Source organism: Folsomia candida, unplaced genomic scaffold, assembly GCF_002217175.1.
Source record: "Folsomia candida strain VU population unplaced genomic scaffold, ASM221717v1 Fcan01_Sc001, whole genome shotgun sequence".
Lineage (NCBI taxonomy): Eukaryota > Metazoa > Arthropoda > Collembola > Entomobryomorpha > Isotomidae > Folsomia > Folsomia candida.
Window position 1 is genome coordinate 21,976,642 of NW_019091193.1, and position 21,943 is coordinate 21,998,584.

General features: G+C 37.1%; 2 protein-coding genes across 5 annotated transcripts in view; one reads left to right on the forward strand and one right to left on the reverse strand.

Moving 5' to 3' along the window:
- Positions 1-13,738, reverse strand: part of LOC110842437 (protein spire) — a 61,794-nt gene extending 48,056 nt beyond the window's left edge. The window contains exons 1-3 of the mRNA XM_022088181.2: positions 13,100-13,738; positions 11,163-11,197; positions 4,284-4,401 (exon numbers count right to left, since the gene is read on the reverse strand). Of these exons, the coding sequence (XP_021943873.1) occupies positions 4,284-4,401; positions 11,163-11,197; positions 13,100-13,388 (442 nt within the window). The 5' untranslated portion in view covers positions 13,389-13,738. The remainder of the gene's footprint in view (positions 1-4,283; positions 4,402-11,162; positions 11,198-13,099) is intronic.
- A 1,370-nt stretch (positions 13,739-15,108) lies between these two features.
- On the forward strand, positions 15,109-21,852 carry LOC110863312. 4 transcript variants are annotated; one of them, XM_035852883.1, is made up of 18 exons: positions 15,110-15,551; positions 15,675-15,960; positions 16,067-16,284; positions 16,375-16,497; positions 16,568-16,820; positions 16,883-17,384; positions 17,629-17,724; positions 17,809-17,994; positions 18,078-18,339; positions 18,441-18,678; positions 18,758-18,924; positions 19,015-19,126; positions 19,206-19,339; positions 19,435-19,618; positions 20,303-20,888; positions 20,963-21,259; positions 21,367-21,508; positions 21,601-21,852. In XM_035852883.1, exons 1-15 carry the CDS (start codon positions 15,430-15,432, stop codon positions 20,303-20,305), a joined length of 2,886 nt encoding a protein of 961 aa, XP_035708776.1. In that variant the 5' UTR covers positions 15,110-15,429; the 3' UTR covers positions 20,306-20,888; positions 20,963-21,259; positions 21,367-21,508; positions 21,601-21,852. The 4 variants fall into 4 exon arrangements, with proteins under 4 accessions (XP_035708762.1, XP_035708776.1, XP_035708769.1 ...); XM_035852876.1 differs by having other exon boundaries at positions 15,111-15,551; positions 20,334-20,888; XM_035852888.1 differs by having other exon boundaries at positions 15,111-15,551; positions 20,369-20,888.
- The last annotated feature ends 91 nt before the right edge of the window (positions 21,853-21,943 follow it).

Here is a 21,943-nt window from a genome sequence, read left to right on the forward strand (position 1 = left end):
GGCTGTTTGAGATAAAAAATTTCCGACAAGGAAACATGTCAGATACACATTTATATTGTGTGCATATTCATATAATGTAAATTCCTTACATATGTCAGGCATCCCTTATTAATAGTGGTTGGGCAAAAAACCAACTATGTACGCATTTAGTGTAAATAAAAACTTTGAGATTTTAACCCCTCCAGGCCAAAATAAGGCATCTTTACGCCACTCTGAGATTCATGCATTAAATGTGTACTTCTTACACGTACTTCTTGCACAAGGTGTTAATTGTTGCTGTTATCACTCACGTCGTTCCACCACTGTCAATGTAACGACATGGTCATAAATTAGCTAATTGCAATTAGAAGGAACTATTACAGAATTCAAGTGTAGGAGCCATATGCATACACACTATTCCGCTATTTATAGGCGTACATAATGATAATTGTACTAATTAATAACTGCATCGCTAATTGTAGGAACACACATTTTTCTGTTGTTGTTACAATCGCATTCACCTTTTCTTTTGTCTCGTATTGTATTTGAGATTATGTAATATTTTTTAGATCTGCATATGTGAATGTTAGGATACGGTTTGTTATCTGTCTTCTTACATAGGACAAAACGTTATAAAAGGCATGTCATTCGTACGTAGGTATGTATTCTTGTGTGACAGCAGTCACCTTGGAAAAGGGGCATCTTCTGCTGCTTCATGTGAGTTGTAAAAATGCAGATAAAAACAAGGCGCCTCTGCATTGTGAAATTATTAATAAGCAGTGCGAGGCATTACTGGCAAACATTCCTGCTTAGGACATCATATTCTCAGTCATGGGGAATAATTATTACCTTCTTGAATTATAACCCTGCCCCATGTAATTGTCACGACGGAAAAAGAAGCGACACTGACAAAATGCATGTACGTAGTTGCTTAAACCTGCCTAAGGAACAATTCAAAACTGTAAAAAATCGGTTAAGGGTTTATTTCTTCTGGACAAATCGGCAAAACAAATTGCATTGGTCTGGTTATTCCCAAGTTGAAAATATACATAAAAAATACTTCGTTTGCCGTATGAAACGTGAAATAATAAAATGCTAGTACACAGCAAATAAAGTGTTGCCCGTGTTCTAGTCTAGGAATGTACAAGTCATTCTCTACAACCGACGCAATTTTATTAACGGACAGCGGAGGAAGTACAAAAAAAGACTGAACTGTCATTTCTACCATCAGCTAAAGTAGTATGTCTTCCTATCCATCGTTTGGATCTCGACTCTTTGCTCGATATAAATCTAATCTGCCAACGGTACTACACTACAATCTAGAAAAGTAGCAATACCAAACAATTAATTAATTCGGCTGCGCTGCTTGTAAATACGATCATGCAGTTGTAATTTCAGTTTGTAATTTGCGTACGAACCATAATCATTTGAATGTCGCTAGCTTTATCACTGAGAACAGTTTGGAACCAAAATTAATTAAAATTAATTTCATCAGTCTGCCTCTGCAGCTGTGGTCTGTATTGAAATGGAAATGCCAAACTGATTTGACCACGCAAAAGCCAATTTCTTTCTCTAAATTTCACAATGCGCATACGTACATGCATATTGTGTGCACCTACTTACACACAATATGGCTAAACAAAAGATTTTTCTGCTTTAACTTTCAGTGGCGCCGATACCGAAGTCTGATGAAATCAGACGCTTGACAAGACGACGGCATACCGGAAGGAAGAAAGAAGAAGGTATTGCACTGGCTCAAAAATTCATCACGTAATTTCACGTAAATTACGCCAAAGGAGCCACCGAGCACTGCACATCATGACGAGCGCCCAGCGTGTCTCCCGTTCATGACTCTACTCTATTATGGCGATAATACATAAGGGATGGATAGACCCATGTACCAACAACGAACTACTATTTTAACTTGAATAGAGCTTAAATGACGGTTCTGTTTCTTTTCATAGTGGGTATGCATGTACATGCACAAGTCTGAAAAATTGTAAGTTTCGTACATCTTCTTGAGCATGATACTTAAAAAACTGCACAAGCTATAAATCATGGATTATGAAATAAAAGACTACTGCACTACCCGGGGTACAATTTTATTTCGAAATCCAACATTCAACGCTGGGTTGATGGAGTCTGGGAGAGAGTGTGTGTGCCACACTAGCAACAATGCAACCGCTCAAAGAATAACAAACAGCAAGCAATCGTAATCAACAATTGGATGGAAATCATTCGATTCAAATTCAAGCACGTTCAACTAACGAACCACACTATCGCTGCCACCACCCAAAGAAAGGGCTAATGAACAATAGAATTTGAGTGGTCAAAATCGTGCAAATCCTGAATCCTCATGATCATGAATTACAAGGAACCCGCAGCGTAATCTGCGGGCCGAGATTTACGAAAACCGAAAAGAAGGTATAATATCTTCTGATTGTCATTTGTCTACCAGAATGCAAGCACACATCTGAAATTGTTTTTCACTTCTCAATTTCGAAACAAGTTCCCAGAACTTATTCTTCTGTGCAGAAATTTACAATATCGTACACCACTAAGCGAAAAAATGAAGTTCTCACGTTGGTATCGCTGGTTTCATTAAATTTAGCATTACATTTCCTATACATTCGTACATATGTATTCTGAACGTATGTCAATCTTTCTATGGTGGATGTTCGGAGGGTTATTCCTTCTTCCGTCTTGTAAACACTTTAGAAAATAAAAACTTTCCGCCCTATTCATGTCGTCTTGCTTTAAACGCTTGTTATTTTCCTTGTTTTCCCACCATCATGTAACTGCTCCTTGTTAAACGTATGACGTAAAAGAGTGCATAACAATCGTCATATCCCTCCAAAAAATTGTAATCATCAACATTTATGAGGATGAGCAAAAGCAGTTGGTTCATGTCGAATCATTTAGTGCTAATGATTAATATTCAAAATTGTAATGTTCCAAATGTCTGAGTATCAATGAACGACACCGAGTTTTTAAATATCATGTTCTCGACTCAGCAGCTTAATGCTTACAGACATTTTGAAAAGCAATTACATCTCTCATGTTAAATTTGATAAGCTCAAAAAAAAAAAAAAAAAAACCTTTATTACAACCACTGGACCCCACGAATGGGCCATTACCCAGGGAGGGAGAAGAGTACCTGAGCTTGGCAGTGGGGAAAAACGAGAAAAACCCACTGCAGGCACTAGGACTTGAACCCAGCACCTCCATTCAGCCCACTCAGGTGGACGGTAAGCGGGACGGCATTTCTGCCACTCCGCCTCGTCACCCTTCAAAGATTACAACATTTAAATGAGGTAGGTGATACTCTATGGCGTAACAAGATAAAAAGCGTAGTAGGATTCCACTTGAGTCAATGCAATACTTAATTGCACAGGTGTAAATAAATAAACTCAAGCCCGACTCTCAGGTGTACTTTAATTCCTCCATCTACGACTACGACGATGTATGTATGCACACGGCCAGAAGAAAGAAAGGAGCTCGGATTAAAGAGGCAATGCACTTCTCGGCCTATTGTTATCCTTCCTCTTCGCAAGTGTAAAGTAAATAAACAAATGAAATTGTTGGACATTGAAGGAACATAGTCATATCAGGCACGATGCATATTTATTATACACTACCGATAGTTGACCATTGTGGTGCACAGACACTTGTGTATGATGAACTGAGCGTACAAAAAATACCAACTAACACAATCTCAGACTGTACAGTAAGTAAAAACGCTATTCCACTTGAGTCTATTATTAAGGCCAGTAACAATGCAAAAGTGTCTGAATTAATTCTGATGGCATGAAAAGACGATGTGAACATTTTTCGTGATCGTATAGCAATAATTCTAATTCCTATCACAAAGTAGACCCAACAAATGTACACCCCAACACTATCCTCCGTTTTATCGTGAACAAAATGCAGTTTAGATTGGAAGAAAAAAATATGAATTGATTCGAAATTATGCTATAAAAAAGTACGGTCAGGTAACAACATAATACGAGACGAGGCAAGGAAATGATTTTCCTCCTCCTGTACGTACGTTCTGTCGTTCACGGTATTACAACATTACTGCAAATTTACAGTTGCATTTCTTATTCATCGTATCACTTCATTACACATCATTATCACATTATTTTTACACTTGACTAAATCTTCGACTAATAAAGTAAAGCAAACTACAAGAGAGAGGGGAGAAAGATTGAGATTACGGTTATCTCCACCGTGCATCTCATGCCAACCACATGAAGGAATTGCGGAATAAATAACAAATATTACAAAAATAACGTTCTGCGTACCTGCATAAGCCATTTTCTCCAGAAATCCTTCCAAATCAGGACTCAACACACGCTCTGCTTCAAACTCCATGCCGTACTCCAAAGCATCGTACACAACATGTACCAGTTTAGAGATAATCTGGAATAATAATACAAAAAAGTTAAATATATAGCACATTGTACATATTATGGTTTCCTTGCATTGTTGATTTGAAAGTGGATGACATTGGTCAATCTTAAATGCTACATACTTTAGATTAGCATATGCATATATGTTTAAGCAAAAAAAATGTCAGCAAAAAAACAAGAACCACCTTCAGGTTTGTCAATCAATTGAAGATAAATATTTGCATTGATGCATTCCAAAGGATTCACGAACTCGCAAAGTAAACTTTAGCTGACCCACTAATTATTGGATTGACTGAGGTAAAACTCACTTTTGTTTGCCTTCTTCAAAAGATGTTATACGTGAAGAGGGGCTATGAGTCATTTGCAAATTGCATGCTGCATACGTACAGAAGTATATATAGCAATTACACAGATAATGGAATGGTGGTAGCAAATGGAATGAGTGAACTAAATTCCAAATTTGACGTAGATTAATACATTCCATTTATTACAATCTTATCAATTCGTGGCAAGTTAAATGTTAGGCATGCAATGTATTTACTTCATCGTCAGTGAAAACTGAAAAAGTAAAAAGCAAAAGTGGACATATCAATTACATTCAGCAAATATTGTCACTTAATCATTCACGTATACGTTGTTTCTCTCTTGCACTCAGGAAAACTTGATTTTCATTTGAATAAAATAATTTAAATTAATTTATTGCTTTTTTGTGTGTAGAGGTTGAAATAAAAAGTGATGGTCTTAATTCAACATGCAACTCGTCAAACAGGCAGCAGCATCACAACCACCATCAAAGATTTACACCTTTCCCTGCTTAATTGTCGTTAATTAGGTGTAGTAAATAATCTTTAGAAAGAAAACGAGTATGCAGATAACTGCAGAGGAGTAAAGACTGGCAATTATGCGATGATTCTACTGAACGCACCAATGAATCCAAAAATGCAGAAGGAAATGTAAATGTCACAACGTATGGTGCATGTGTGATTTAAGATTCGGTAGCGTAAGTCAAATCCACCAAGAGAGCAGAATATTAAGGAAAACATAACGAATGAATCGTAGACACTAACGGCCCCGTCTGCACAATGCCTTCAACCAACTTCCCCACGATACGATCGACGATAGATAGTTTAACTAACAGTTAAAACTAGTCTTTGAAGAATTTCAACAAATGCACAACATTCCACGTCTGAACTATTACCCAAGTTTGACGCATAATAGCGTATACGATACAAATGTATATAGTACACGTACGCTATTAGTCACTTGTTCATGTTTTGCCAAATTAAATGGCTTGTTATATATATATTTTATTTGCATTGATAAAGGAATCAAAAAATCTAGCTGCTTATGTGTTATCTTATTTTGGGAACTCATTTGGTGTATTTATTTAATATGTATTTGGATACAACGTATAATCTGTATTAATACATAGTTCGTTATCATTTCATCAAGACAGTAACTGTTTGTCATCGTGCTACCCTTCGTCACCAGCTACCTTCATACCTGCCCACCCATCCATCAGACCATAATGTAGTCTGATCAGAAGTATTATGCAAACATGATAGTACTCATGAACTTGAAATTTTTGATTGTGAACCTTTGATATTGATATTGAAAAATGAAAATGATAACCAACTGAACCAAACTTGTATGAAATACAGAGAGAGAGAGAGAACAGTAACATGCACAATATATACTTGAAAACCTGTTGAACCAGCCCGTCAATTTTGTTTATTCACCGAAGGTAAATTATGCAATAATAATGCAACTCAAGTCTTGCTGCGATTGTACAAATATTATCAAGCAAAGAATACAAGTAGTGAGGAGCGTGATATCAGTGAAAATAATAATTATGCGTTTCTCCACGATTGCAAGGCATCGACAATAAACTCAGATTAAATAGCGGTGGACACACATATTTCAGTTAATTCTTTACAAAATAAATTTACAAAACTCCTCAAGCTCCATTCAACCATAAAGTTGAAATCTGAAAATTGTCAGATGTACTATAAAACAAATACGACAAGTAAATGCAACTGTACACATTACACTTATTAGATCAATCTCTATCTAAACTGTCTGTCTGCCGGTTGTACATATATGCTACTTTATGTACATATGTATTATTATGTATCTCTCCCAGATTGAAAATGTGATCCACAAATGCCGTGCTCTTTTATTAGGAATTTTGCTTCCTCGTAAAACCAGACTTGCTATTGATGCTGATTATTATAATCGGAATCCTTTGGTACAATCCGGTCAATGCCATAATTGTGATTATGTAATTTGTACCCGGTGAGGATGCCAGAAATCCCCACAACAAAGTATTTCTTTAAATCAGACAACTATTGTTGTCATCTCGTATGCCTTTATGAGACTGAAGTATTTCTGAGGAACACTAGGTCAAGTATTTATTGCAGAATTTAATATCTGGATTTTTTTTCAAATTTTGATTACAATTTACATAAAGACCTTCATTTATACAAATGCAGTAATCACTTTATTCATTCAATTTGTACTGCTAACCATTTCTAGCCAATAGTAGACCATGCAAGCCTCTGATAACCACATCACATACATACTTTTACTCACCCAGCCAACCCAATCTTATCATCCTCTTCTCAGGCTTTACCTAATGCAGCGTCCCTCTACAATTTTCATTCACCTTACAGACATCACATCATCCTCCACACCACGACCAAACCAAACCTCATCAATTGACTCAAACCACCAAACAAGTTGAATTGCATGTGCATGGCTTAATTACAAGGAAGAAGACACCTGCCCATGTCATATTGTAATATAGTAACCCTATGACCCACCGTCATTACGTGGGTGTTTTCACAATGTCAATCCCACTGTAATTTGTAATCTGGTCACTCAACAAAACATCGATCAAAGTAGGAAAGAAACCTCCTGAAGAACGACACGATCGTAGGTTTTATTCCATCCTGAACGTGCACACAGGAATCAACAACAGAGAGAGAGAGAGGAGGGGGGGATATAATATGGAAGGGTTTTGACCAAAAACGGGCACACCTTTTAGATAATTACTCCCTGGGATATTTTTTGCCATTAGCAAGTCTAAAGTTTGTCCTGCCTTGAATGATTTGCTTGAGTAAGTACAATGCAATAATAAGGACTGCGTTACTATTCTGTCTCTAATACAAATGATGGTCTGTTAATCGCAACTATTATCATGATTATCAATACCTTCTCTCTGAGATTAGCGACATGTGACAGACCTTAGAGCACTATATAGCACAATCAATTCTGTGATTGAATATGCAACCACCACGTAGAGCATCAAAGGAGATCAGTCAATATCCACAAGAGATTGACCTGTTTTGGAAAGGAAATAATGAATGACAAATCGAACCATTTACAGGTGTTTAGTGTCAGCTGCATAACTCGGGACGGTATTTATATATATGTACATGTACATGTATTATGCATTATGTGTCCAACTTTATAGCAGCAGCACAAGTTGATTTGATATTCCAAGCAGATACATAAATATTACGAATGCATATTGATTGCTACAGCAGATGCACAGGAAAACATATCCCGCTACATATCATGTTTATCGAATTATTATTGACAATGACTGCACAAATTATCTGACTTCATGACAAAGATGACCTAGCAGCAGCAGATTTCTGATTTCTTGAGGAAGATAACTCACCAATGCAATCCACACGTTGACACCATCAAAGAATTCACCTGCACCTGTAGAATTGCCACCTTGTCAGCATTTAACTTTACTTTGAGCTGTACTCCAGGAAAACTTGTTGCATTATTCTTTACCCATGAATGTGTTTCGTATAGTTCTGTATAAACGCACGTATACTGTATTCATTCATTATTGCACTTTTAATCTACCATCGCATTCCTGCCAACACGAAAGCCGTAATTCATAATTTGTTATGCAAAACAACTTTTTACCTCACCTTCGATTAATAAGCGATTACTTATCCATCGGGAATATTTTCAAAGCGGTGATTGCAAGTCTCACACTCTAATCCTAAATAGTAGAGGATGAAATTAAAGGAACAATGCCATGAACCCTTGAACTAATCGGGGAAGAATAAAAGGTCATCCCCATTGTTTTCCTTTCTTTTACCAACAATTATTATAGAAACATGGAATGAGCACATAGCATCAACAATACGTATATTGTTTAGTGGGTTCTTAATAAATAATAATTGGTCAGTGCAATTAATTCACAAATTTCTCTCTCAATAATACATATAACAATGCAGCTGCCCAAGCTATGCATGTATATACGTACATGCTTGATCCTTGAATTATCAGAGATATGCCTGTAAACTTTACGTGCCTATTAACATAGCAGTTTATGAAATGATCTCCAAGAAGATTGGCTAGCAATTAGTACATTTCATATTGATTCATTCATGTGACTTTGACTCTGAACTTGACCACGATTATTTACAGAGTCGGCTTTGATTTGCACGCTAGTTTTATCTAACACTTCCCGACGGAAGGACGGATCACAAAGGAAATGACGAGACAGAGTTATGTAAATACCATCCGGTAGTATGCTTATGAGGTATATCTAATATGCTCTTACAGATAATTAGTTGGTTCACGACAAACAACAATTAATATTTTGCACAAAAAATATCAGTGTTCAAATAGTTCGCAGGAACAATTACTCCGTCTTGAAACATTATACTTGGTCATTAAACTCGAGTAAGTTTTCATGTTTGGATAAAAGTCAATCAACATAAAACGAGTGTAATGATTTCAATGGTGCGTGTCGCAATCCCATTTGGGTCACTTCCAGACCTGGTGTGAGGGCACTAAGAAGTTTTATTTGAATTTTAAATTATTTTAAGGTGTGAAAAGCATCTCTCCAAAATCTTCTCACATAAGGGTGGGCAAGGAGTATACGTAATATGTATGCATACGTACTCGACATGGTATTCAGTATTTCAAAACGAGCACTGCACCATCACGGAATTTACCTTACAAATAATAGGTAAGTATGTACATATGTTTACATACATAAATATATACGTATATATGTACGTAGCTATAAGTGCATGCATACGTCGTGCAAGCACTAGGATGGGCTTACACATCCACCTCAATCAAATGGATCCTTTGTAGCCTTCAAATTCCTCCGACACCACTCAAAACAAGCAGAAAATGACTACACCCAAAAACCATTCAGTCCTTAAGTGCCCTTTCATCCATCCATCCACTCATTCTCAGGTCCCATTTTTGTTCCCCACCTGTATTCCACCTGTACTGAAGAATGGGAAGAGGGTTCGTTCCCGTTAAACCCAATCCTTCGTGCAAGCTATCAAGATCAAAGAAAAGGTCTGTCCCTTATTCAACGTGGATTAGGCATTGCACATACGTACATATGTACAGGGTGGTTTAAATGTCAGGTTACAATGGAAAATTTTTTAATGGGAAAAATTTTTAAATTTCCATTAGTTACGGATTTGGGATTGAGATTTTTATTAATTTTTATTAAAACTTATGACAAAATTCTTAAAATATTGAATTTCAGAGGCAAAATTTAGGTAACTAATGGATATTTGCGAATTTTTCCCATTGCAAAATTTTCCATTGTAACCTGACATTTAAACCACCCTGTATGTATTTGTATTACGTGTGCATGAAATGTCTACCTGCCGTCTGGTTGGTTATGATTTGGTGAACAGTTTCCCTCCAAACTAAACTGTAGAACCCAACAAATACAAGAATACCTAATTCCAAACTCGAAATTAGCATTGAAATTTTGAAGAGAAAAGTTGGAATAAAATTATATATGTAAGAAAACGCCACACCATTTCATTTCTCGTGGAATCTTGCTTATGTTTCATTAAAAAACTGCATCTCAATCTGTAATTTGAGATGCAATGGGTCAATTAATGTAGTCGAATCTATTAAATAAGAGCAGAAATGATGTTTCCTACTTATGTACGCGTTCAACAAAAATGTGCAAACTACGAATAAAAACTAGCATCTTCCATACATTGCAATGCTGTCGTAGTTTTACGGCCGGGATATTGATTGGCATGCAACTAATCAGCAACCTGGATTCACAACGGACTCTCCATATATTGCAATGTACAATAAATTTATATCGATCATTGTATCGAGTTTTCTCGACGTGGACGCAAAAAAACTAGGCGAATCAAGGGAAGAGGACTAATGAAATTTAATAGGAATGGAGACACGCCAAAAATTAATGCATTCTGCTGTCCTCCAAGTAGAGCAGTATCCAGTACATGGTTCGACTAGTCATGAATGATATCGATCCATCCAACAACAACTTACTCCTACAGTCCAACTTATGTTCTTCCAGAGTCATCATTACGTTATTAGTCCATCAAAAATCAAGTCATAGCAAATACAACCTACATTACTGATACACATAAACGTATGCATTATGTGTATGACAAAAAGTCATGGCCATCGGCCATCCCAATTTTGCAGCCTACTTAATTAAACGCGTACTCCAAAAATTATGCTGTTGCATTTAGCTACCACGCCGTAACTGCTGATCAACAGTGGGTGGTTCACTTCACTCCCAATTAATATGCATGAAGGAGGACAGATAAGTCCGATATCAAATATCATCATCAACACTACCTTAATTTAGTCGTAATCATGTGTTTTAAATTAAGAACTGATGCCCATCACGTGGAGGGAAGCATATTTCAAACAACTGACAATATCAGAATAAGTATGTACATATGTACATAAAATGTGTGCAATCAAAACTATGCTTACCTTGCATTCATCAGAACTGTGAACCCTGGGTGGTCCTGTAATCAGTAAAAAATGAGGAAAATTAGCATGTCTTAAAAATCCAATTTCTTCCAAATTACTCATTCATCCCAACATTATGGAATGATAAGATAAAACCACACGGCTACGCAGTCAACAAGAAGTTCCGGTCTTTATCAATAAAGCTGTTCAGGGTAAAAACTCAACCGGATTTCTTCATGTAAAACCGATTCCAAAACCATTTGCAAATTTATTTACCAACGTCACCACCAAACTAACACTCATCATCCGACAAGAGATATATGTATAGATATCGCCTCATTGTTCTTGATTATTGCATATATACCACGCATATTATGTATCGAAGCATCTCATGTATCTAGATATGTATGTATGTACATATGCACCAACGATCGTGTTCTGAGAATTGAGACTCGATTCAACAACATTTAATGTGCATCAAATTAAGGTACCACAAGAGGTTGAATATTTCAATTTTTTCTGGACTTAGCAACATGATTTTTTAGAGAAAATGAGTCAAGACATGAAGTACGGCTCCGCATAACAACAAGGGCATTGGGGCATTTTTAAGAGCTCCCCGAGATGGAGGGGATGGACTTTAAGGTCATAATGGTTGTTATTTGGAATCATTATATATTTCTGCAGGGTGTATAATCGGTTTGTGGGCTCATTTGTGTCTGGTAAAGAGATGTGAACCATTTTTGTCCTCAGAAACATAAAATAATATGGAGGGGCAAGTATAGAAATGCTATTTCGAAAAGTATGGAAGACAATATGGAAATGAGACCCATTATGCTCCCCAAGTAAAACTATTTCGCACGATGTGGGAGTCGTCCCACGTTTGTGCTCCGTATGGTTTTGACGCTAGGACGTTTTAAAAAAAATTCATCATGGTCGACTATTTTGGATATAAATACGTAAGTATAAGTAACAGCAGAAGGGGACATTTACCAAAATTTAGAGTAGTAATTTTTTTTAAAAATTTGTATTTGAACCAAATTTCTACCTACTATAATTTCTGAGAAAATTACAATCAAACTGAGTGGTATAACTCCTTGCCAACTCTCTTGTGGTACCTTAACAGGTTGAGTGAGGGTGAAGCTAAAAAATCACATATTTTTATGCTATTACGGAGCAGGTTCATGAGTGAAATAAAAAAAACAATGAAAATGAAATCGAGATGAAATGATTAAAGTTGCTCCTCACTCATATTTAAATCAAGTTCCAAATACTGCATCAAGTGAAGATCGATCGAAGCCGATCATTTGGGAGTGATCGATCGCGAGTACGTAATATAATATAAAACTCACTTTAAATTGGAACCCGGAATGGAATCCAGTTTCGCAACATAAAAACGCTTCTTGAGCATTTAATGTTGCATCAAAAAGATTCACCCGGAATTTGCAATTGTGCATTTATTGCAATGTCAAGCTCGAATGATGAAGAAGAATGCATGCAAAATGAGCGACGTTGTTTTATTTGCAAATGACCTGGCAGTAACAAATTCTCTACATCACGTGATATTTTGCAGTGACACAAATCATCCGACACAAGTTGACTGAGTTAGAGCATAAAATGATTATGATTTTAAATTTAAAGCTCACATGTAAATTGCAAGAAATTATAAAAATGCAATAGCATTCCGACATTCTTAGTTTTACTGCTTTAGGATGTATGTAGGTATTTAAATATGTATGTGCAATCATATTATAACCAACCATCAGTACCATCACCAGATTTTATTTAAATGTATGAACCTTCCAAGAAATTTTCAAAATGTTATTCAATCTAGTTTTTGATCGTTCTGCAGATGCAAATAAAAATGTATGTATAAGTATGTGCTCTGGAGACTTTACGAGTGCTATTAATTGAACAATAAATATTTCTAGTGTACAAATACAAGTCATAAGAAAACTCGCCTTTTCCTTGAGGTTCTGGCTCTAGCAGAAACGTGTCTTTGTGAACACTCCCGTCCTGGTGCAATTTGACATGTAAGGTTTCCGTGACGAGAAAGGAGTGGTTTTTGTCCTCTGGGTTGTTGAGGACGGCCTGCCCAGCCTTGATGACCTGGTGGCAAAGGGCCCAAGCCTGCTCCTCCTTGACGCCGGTAGTGAACGCGTGGAGGACGTCGGAGAGGGAGATGCACCCCCCTGCGTCCAACCGTACCAACCCCACCCTCTGGTGCATGCTCAACACTGACGCCTGCATTTGACCACCACTTCCAGCCACTTCCTGTGGCAGGAGCACCACCACTGAGAACAAGCGTCCTCCACAACGCTAACTTTATGCTGTAAACGGTATTATATTATTAGCAACAACGTTAGTTGACAACAAACACTTTTCCTCCTGCCTCACTCAATGCACAATACTAATTTTAGTAAACCCAATTCTTCTTATGTGACTTGACGCGCTCCTATTTTTACACAATTATCTCTTTGCTTCTTGTCATGGAGAAGTACTTTATTTAACCAGAGGAGTCAAATCATTCATAGTTATACGCACACAGCCAATCGTGCAAGAGCACATTGCTCCACAACTGACACAAGTGAACTGAAGCCAAAGTGGTTTCTCTGCGTTAAAACTTACTGCTGTTGAAGGGCCGTATTGGGGGGCTCGACAAGCAAGTATAACAACTTGTTGTAACTTGCTTAGATTCTCAACTTGATCAATAGTACTGGCCCTTTAGTGAAAAATATTAGATAACGTGATATATAAAAACAAAAATTTAATACGGCACTAAGTTTTGCATCGATTTTTTGCACATGTTTATTCGCATAAGGCCAGAGTAATATCATACGGAGTATTATGATGACGTAAAGCATGGTGATACTATGGACTTGCTGAAAATCCATGCAATACTATAAACGTTGAGATTAGGTGGTATGAGTCATGACAGTATAGTTCTTTTGCATATGTACCCTTAACAAAATGTACATGTTGTAACTCGAGTAGAGGTTGCATTGCATATTTCTAACAAATTAATCATATATAAATTATAGGTGTACTGTATCTGGAAACATAATCTGGAGCATATATAGATTGTTGTGTTTGTTGTGTTAATGTTTGGCTGTAAGTAGCTTATGAGTTTTTCATTTTCGAGGGTTTGACATTAACGGTCAATGTGTTAATGGAGCCAAAATAGTTTATTTAATTTCTCCATTTTAGAGTATCATTTTTCACGTCACGTATTTCATAATCTTCACCTTGAACTATTTGCAACCTATTTTGCATACTTGGATCCCTCATGATAAAATTAGTAAAGTTCTCTTGGGTCCAGAGATTTTCTGGCATTAATATTAACTTGTTTATTTTTATGGGAAGACTTGTAGATTTATTGTATTAATAAATATAATATAATATATATAAAATCATATCAACGCAATGATATTCATATGCAATTTGTAATATGTGGCAGTTTTGTATCATACAATTTTTCATACTTTTAATTTGTATGAAAAGGGTCCAACTTACCATGCACTAACTTACTTACTCATTTTGTGACTATTCTTTTAATGCCCGTCAACAACGTACAAAACCCAATTGGGATTCAGTTTCTTTACAATTAAATTTACTTAAATATTTTCCTAACTTTTCATCCCGCATGTTTAGCTAAAATGGTTTTCAATCCTTTGATTTTGGCTTGGGTTCAGAGTGAGACGTTGATGATTTTCAAATTTAATGATGCAAATGCAAAATGTGTTTGTAACAAATCCTTACTTATTTAATATTTTAGCTACTTTGCATAATAGAATATTTAATTTATCACATCACAGAGCAGAATATTGAATATTCTCCAACGCTTGCTCCTCGGTTTTGCACTTTGATAAATAAATGCTTTTGATTTGACAATCTGTAAGGAAAGAACTATTTGATTAAATGATCGAGCCCTATCTGAATATCTGAAATCAGTATCAGTATCAGAGTCTGATCATTAGGCTAAAGAAGAACCACCTCTGAAAAGAAATTAGTGAGTTCAACTTTGCCATTCCAAATTTCCAAAATCAATTTTATATTCAGCCCTGTTGAGACTTGTCTCTTACTTGTCGTGTCGTATCTCTCACGAATAATTTCACTGCTTACTCGTCTCAAACTTTCATCACACACACGATCCAGTTTAGTTTGACTTGCGGGAATCGGCGTGTTCTGATTTCGTACTTCACTTCTTCACGTTTTCCTTGATTATCCGTCAAGCAAGGACTGGCAAACTTTACTATTATCCACACCCACCCACCCAGTCTACGAGGGCGAGATGGCGAGTGAGCCGACTGGGACCGCTGGGGGGGACGAGGACGTTAACATATTTGATGAGCCATCATCCCCCCCAGAAGAAGAGTGGCGAGAAAAGGCGCTCAACTGGGCACACATTTTAAGGTAGTAAAATTAAATAAAGTTTGCAGCGTGAATTGACCAATTGAAAAAAAAATCCAAAAATACTATCGCGTCTTTTTACCCTAAATAATATCGTTAATATGAGTCTATTCGGGTTTTGAACAGTTATCTTCATACAAGTGATAACGTTTCTTCAGCGTCAGTGGCTTCGTGCCTCGCCCTGAATAAGGATATCGCATTTCTTGTGGATCAGGAAGTCATCAGGGCACACTCCTTCATACTCCAAATTCGCAGCGCTTACTTTTCACGAGCACTTGGAAGGATGTTCCTTCGAGCATTGAAAGGTCTAGGTCAATACGAGGATGAAGAGGGATACACGCTCTGGGAACTCAAACCTCTGCCGATTCCAGCGAACATGACGGATCCAGAATCTTTCAAGGCAATGATTCAGGTAATATTGTGGATAGTCACCTGATATTTAATTGTTCATGACAGTCGGGCTATTATTAATAAAGGTGGGGTTTAGTTTAATTTTTGTTGTGCTTGTTTGTTCTCAGTTCATGTATACTGAAGAATTAGACGAGCAACAAAGCGATGATAAACTTTGTGGGTTGCTCAAGGCTGGGAAGCGCTTTGAAGTCAAATTGCTGGAAAATCGATGTGAAGACCTTTTATACAAACGACTGAATATACAGAACATGCTCAACATTTATGAAGTTGCGGAACTTTTAAACAAACAACCACTAATGGAATGTTGTTTTTCTTTGATGATAAAGTAAGTATGCCTACTATTTGAAGTAATTTCACTTTTAGTTTTGATTAAATAAATAAATGCTGAACTTCAAAAAATGGTTCATGTTTATAGGAATGGAGATATGTTTTTTGAGAGTCCCGACTTTACGAAAATTAGTCATGGTCTCCTCTGCAAATTATTAGGAAATGATGACTTGTGTGTCCAAGAAAATAATATATTTGATAGTTGTCTAAGGTATTATATTACTATTCCAGGAGAAAGTGGACATGTATTGAAACTAATTGCTTCCTTTTACATTGTGTAGATGGGCACGGGCTCAATTGCAACGTTTGGGAAAGGAAGAAAACGGACAAAATTTGCGTGGTGTACTAGACCCAGCTCATACACTAATTCGATTTCCTCTTCTTCATCAGGAATTTATCGTGCAAGGAGTTCAACCTCTTGGCCTACTGTTAGATTCAGAGTTGCTGGAGATTACGATATTTTTCTTATCCCGAAATGAAAACGGACTTAAAACGTTCAGCTCGAAAAACCGATGTCACAAAGTGATAAAAATGGTTAGTCCACATTTCATTTATTTTTAGAATGAAACTTTGATTTAATTATTTTTTGATTGTAGAAACAAGAAAAAAGTACTAGTCAGCAAAGTAATGAGTACTTAAATACGAAAAAACCTTTGGCATTAGAATCCAACAACTCTTTTGAACAATCGAGTAGTAAAGTCAGATCGCAGCCTTCTCAACATACGCAAATAAATTTAACTTCAATTAATGAAATTCAATCGACCCATCCCGGAATCATTGATATTGTAAGCGATGAGGATCGTAGTGAGGCTGAAGAGGGAGAAATCAGGACTGAAGAAGTTACCCTGATGGATGCTACTACCACTACTTCTACTGCTAGTAATTTAAATAATCATAGGCAGAAAAGGTTGGTCAGCCCTGACTCAACTCATCCTCCACCAAATTGTATCGACCGACACGATAAGAGACAAGACACAGAGCAGGAGCAAACGCACGAAGAAAAGAAGAGAAAATTAGATAGTTGTCCACAACAAGCACTAGGATCACAGGATATAAAACAGGTCATAACTGCTAGACCCTCCAATTCCCAACTAAAAGGTATGTGCATTCATTCTTATAAACTCTCATGACTTTATGTATAGCTCTACGAGTATAGGTTAATTTGTGTAAATCATACAACGAAATGAGGGGGGTCAAGGGGGTCGACGGACCCCTTGAATATCGAAATTATAACATGGGGCTTATGAACAAGCACTAGATATAATACGACTTTAGGGGTCTCCAGACCCCCTGGCCCACCCATGACATTTCGATGTATGGTGTAAATATTTCATCTCGGTAGGTTGGAATAATACCGTGACAGTGAATGGAAATTTTAACGAACTGTTGTCGATTGAAGAATTGCGTGAACGTCTGAAAAGTGCTCTTCAAAATCTAGGTTAGTAAAGCACTGTTTAATCCTACTCCATTTATTACATATGTGCTTGTGAAGCAAATTTAATGGTGGTTGCATTGCTTCTAGACGTGCATACATTAGAGGACGTATTTAAAATACGCTTATACAATGTGTTTTTATCACACCGTCGAGACTTGAGCGTTATCGTCGTACCAAACTTGTGTTACGTTGAAATTGTGGTGGATTCATCCCGTCATGCGCAAACGATTTCCACTCATCCGGACAACTATTTAGTTTTTAGTCGCAAACCAGGTGATTAAGGTTTTATATTATTTTATACAGTTACATTTCACCTAGTGTTGTTCAAATAACTTACATGAAACTCTCCCGTACAGGTCCCCAAGTATTAGACTCAGACCTCTGGAATAGTCCTATTCGGATCTGTATGTGGGAAAATGGAATTCGTAGGTTTGAGCTTAACCCGAATGAGCATACGCTCTTCATTAATATCCGTGAAGGACAAACTGCATCAAATATTGTACGAAAATTGGCTGTGGATATCCCTACAAAGTACACCATTGAAAAACTAGCCCTCTGTCGGACAATATTTCATTCCAAGGTTGATCCGAAGAAACTAACTAGCTTAGTCATTCACAGGTTATTATTAGTATTAGCACAAATTACGTGCATGTTTTCATACGGCATGTCGTCTCAAGTTCAAAGTTACTTCTTGTTTTTTCTGTGTGAATTTTGATCAGATGCGAATTTGGTCGTACGGATATTCTTCGTGATTGCTGCTCTCTGGAGCTACTGAGTTGGATTGGCATCATCGAGAAGGATATTATGGATCTGGTCCATTTGACTAACGTAGCTAATACCTTGAAAACCCTCTCCTTATGTAATGTTACGGTGGCTGTCGGCGAAGGGGGGACGCCTTCTTTCAGGGTACTTGAGACCATTCACTTTGTCATGTGTAAGTGGGATGAGCAACTTGAGGTGGGTGCATCAAGTTATTAATAACAATTTATTAATATTTAGTAAACTGACAAGTGTTTAACATTTTATTGATTGACAGAGACAACTTGGGATCTTGGCCCCTGCCATCCGAAAACTGTTTATAACCGCCCCTCATAACTTTATGCCTTCCAACTTAATGGCAACCGCTTTCTTAAAGCAGATGACAGATATTGAAAATGTTATCGTGACTTATGTGCCTTCGTGCATTCTTAAATGCGATGAAAGGTAGGAAGGAAACAACTCTGTTACTAAATAAGATAAAAACTCCGATATGTATATGTATATTAAGGTATTTACATTTTGTGCTGCCCTTAGGAAAACTGAAGGGGTCAGATTCTTAAAGTTCTTTGAGTCGAATGTACAAGTGAATAACACGAATACAACTGATATAGTTATACCTAGGAATGGATTTCGTTTGTCTAGAAAGGTTAAAAAACACGCGATATTCCTATTTCTGTAGTAAATTCGACTGGTTTTATTTATTTTGTTTTATTATTTTATATTAGCTTCTTAGATGGACATTTTTTCATTTGCCATCAAACTCGTCAAACGGACCTAGCTTGACTGATAAAGAGTTTTTCGATTATTTCCTGCTGTCGGTGTTTTCCAGAGACTGTATTGCATATTTCAGAGAAACTGTGTACGACAAGAAAAATATGCAATGTTGTATTTATTTTGTGCTTGATCGTGAGCTAGATTCACGATAACAAACTTACCAACATTTATTTATTTCAGGCTTGAGTGTAAACACGCCTCGTGTCCCGGTCGGTACTTTCAGCAAGGGAATATTACAAGTCTTTGTCTACATGAGCAATCTATGTCTGATAAGTATAATAATGTCAGCCCATGTTGTGCCGGTGGTCTCTCAAAGGAAGTAGCACCAAAGGACAACGCAAGATATCAAAACTCTGTGTATAAGGTTATTGACAATTCAACAGCTAATGCTGGTTGCACGCAGGCGAGAGTGTGCGACTGTTCAAGTTGCTGCGAAACATCTTCTCCCTCTCCTTCCAAAGATTTTTATTCACATTGTTCTAAATCGTCTTCCCCTGACGACGACGACACCACTTTCAAAGCTAAAAGAGTTCGTCGTCGAACATCCAAAATTGAGAGGGATAATAATAATAATAGACGTCAATATGAGCGTACAACTATCAAAGAAACTACATCAAGTAGTAGCGAATCTTCTGATAATAGTTCGTCGTCCTTTGGTGGTCAATATATTCCAAGTACTGATAGTAGTAGTAGTAGTAGTAGTAGTAGCAGTAACAATAGCAGCGGCGATGAGTCTAGTTCTTCACCGAGTCCATGCCGTACCCGTGCTCTAGGCAGAACACGTAAAATTAGTACCTCAAGTAGCTCGTCGCTAGATAATGACAGTAGTAATAGTGACAAAAGCGCAAGACGCTCAGGAGCAGTGAGGCGACGGGTAGTTACGCGAAGTCGCGCACAAATTAGTAAGCGATGAATCTAAAGTATAAGGATAAGCTGGATATGATAAAGTGGCTTGCAACTAGTAAGCCAAGCCGTTAGCTCCCACAATATCGTATCGTACGATTCGTACGGTAAAGCGTCATTCCCTCCCTCTCGCATTATTTATAAGTAACACTCGCCTGCCTGCAACCCACACCTAGATCGACCTTAATCACTAAAACAAATTGATCATAAGTGAGCTTTTTCAATAGTAATATAAAGATGTAATTATGTGTTCTTTACAAAGATAAGACTATGTAACATGTTGAGTATGATTTTGTAAGTCGTTTTGTCATATTCTGTAATTAAATTTTATATTTGGATTGTTATGCAGAAAAAGAACTAAATTTATGAAATGCAAACCTTATAGTTGACCGCAATGCAAATTCATGCACGATTAGCGCCATCACGTATATCATAAACATACTTGCTTAGTTGCATATGATGTACGATTGACTGGGCAAATGTTAAGCACAACGACAGATGATAAGATAAGATGTGCAACACAGACGATGCTCTAATTCCGTCACATTTAACTAAACCAAGCCCTCGCCCTTGATTTCCTTTCCTTTTTCGCCCTTGTTTGCTGTACGCATTATTATTTATAAGGATGAAACAAATTCATTTTTTCGTCCTACTTGTGGTGGTGACTTTGCTTCAGAATGTCCAAGTTTACTCTTTTGAACCATCTGAATCATCAACTTCTCCAGAAAAAGGTTTGACTGCTTGCCTATACTCATAATATCTACGCTGGGCTATCATCACTCCAATTATTATTTTTTCACTGAAGTTGATGGCGTCCCTGATGATGTCCCCTGGGTTCTTCATTCTGGTGACGACCAGCACAATAATAAAACTGAAGACGAGCATGGAGTTGTTTTTGAGGATTCCACGGATTCCACTGCGATTGATGACGCCGAGACTGAAATAACAGAGGAATATGATGAGACGACCATCGTTGACGGAATAGCCTCATCCGCCAGTACTATTCCTCCAGAGAATTTAACAACATTAACTTTTCTTCCAAGTACTGATGATGATCTAGATAAGCTTACGGACCCCTCTCAGCCAGTTACAACGCAGAAAGGTGTTGTTTTCTGATGGTTTCCAAATTAAGCTATTCCACATTCGATCCAATTACATACTTGAGATATAGTTGAAATAATTTTGTATGCCTTGTGTTGTGAATGCTAGAATTGACAACGACGGCGTTGCCACCATTGCCAATTGAGGAGGGAGGAGGATTAGCGACTTGGGCAATAATAGTTGTTGCCTTGCTAGTATCCTTCGCTGTTATATTAACAGCACTCTCATTTCTCCGCAGGTTTCTCATCAGGTTAACTATTCATTTTAAGCAGTTATCATCAAAGCAATTCATTCTCATTGAGCTTATCATTGGTGGGTCTTATATAACATTTTTATATTTAGGAGGCGGAGAGAGGATCAACGTAAATTACTGCTGCGAAGTTCCTCTGCATCGTCTGAAGGATTTTTTTATGGGGATGGTTCTGGTGTCCACTCGACACGATTTCACGATTCGATCTAAAATTAAACCCTTGCATATCCGTTTGTGCCCATTCGCAGAATTAAATATACTCATAATACTACGTGCGTGCATGCCAATTCAGCTAATTCAATTTTCCGACTAAGCTAATAAACAAACAACTGGGTTTTCCAGCATTTCTGTTGAATTTGTATGCATGACTCATCCAATTAGCGTCAACTTTCCATCAACTCTGCTATATCAGATAGACTAGAGTAGTAGTTTAAC

Coding starts and splice junctions, on each gene's coding strand:
- LOC110863312 (XM_035852869.1), top strand. CDS start 15,430: ATGGCGAGTGAGCCGACTGGGACCGCTGGGGGGGACGAGGACGTTAAC. Junction 15,961..16,066: donor CTTTCAAGGCAATGATTCAG/GTAATATTGTGG, acceptor GTTTGTTCTCAG/TTCATGTATACTGAAGAATT. Junction 19,340..19,434: donor GCATATTTCAGAGAAACTGT/GTACGACAAGAA, acceptor TATTTATTTCAG/GCTTGAGTGTAAACACGCCT.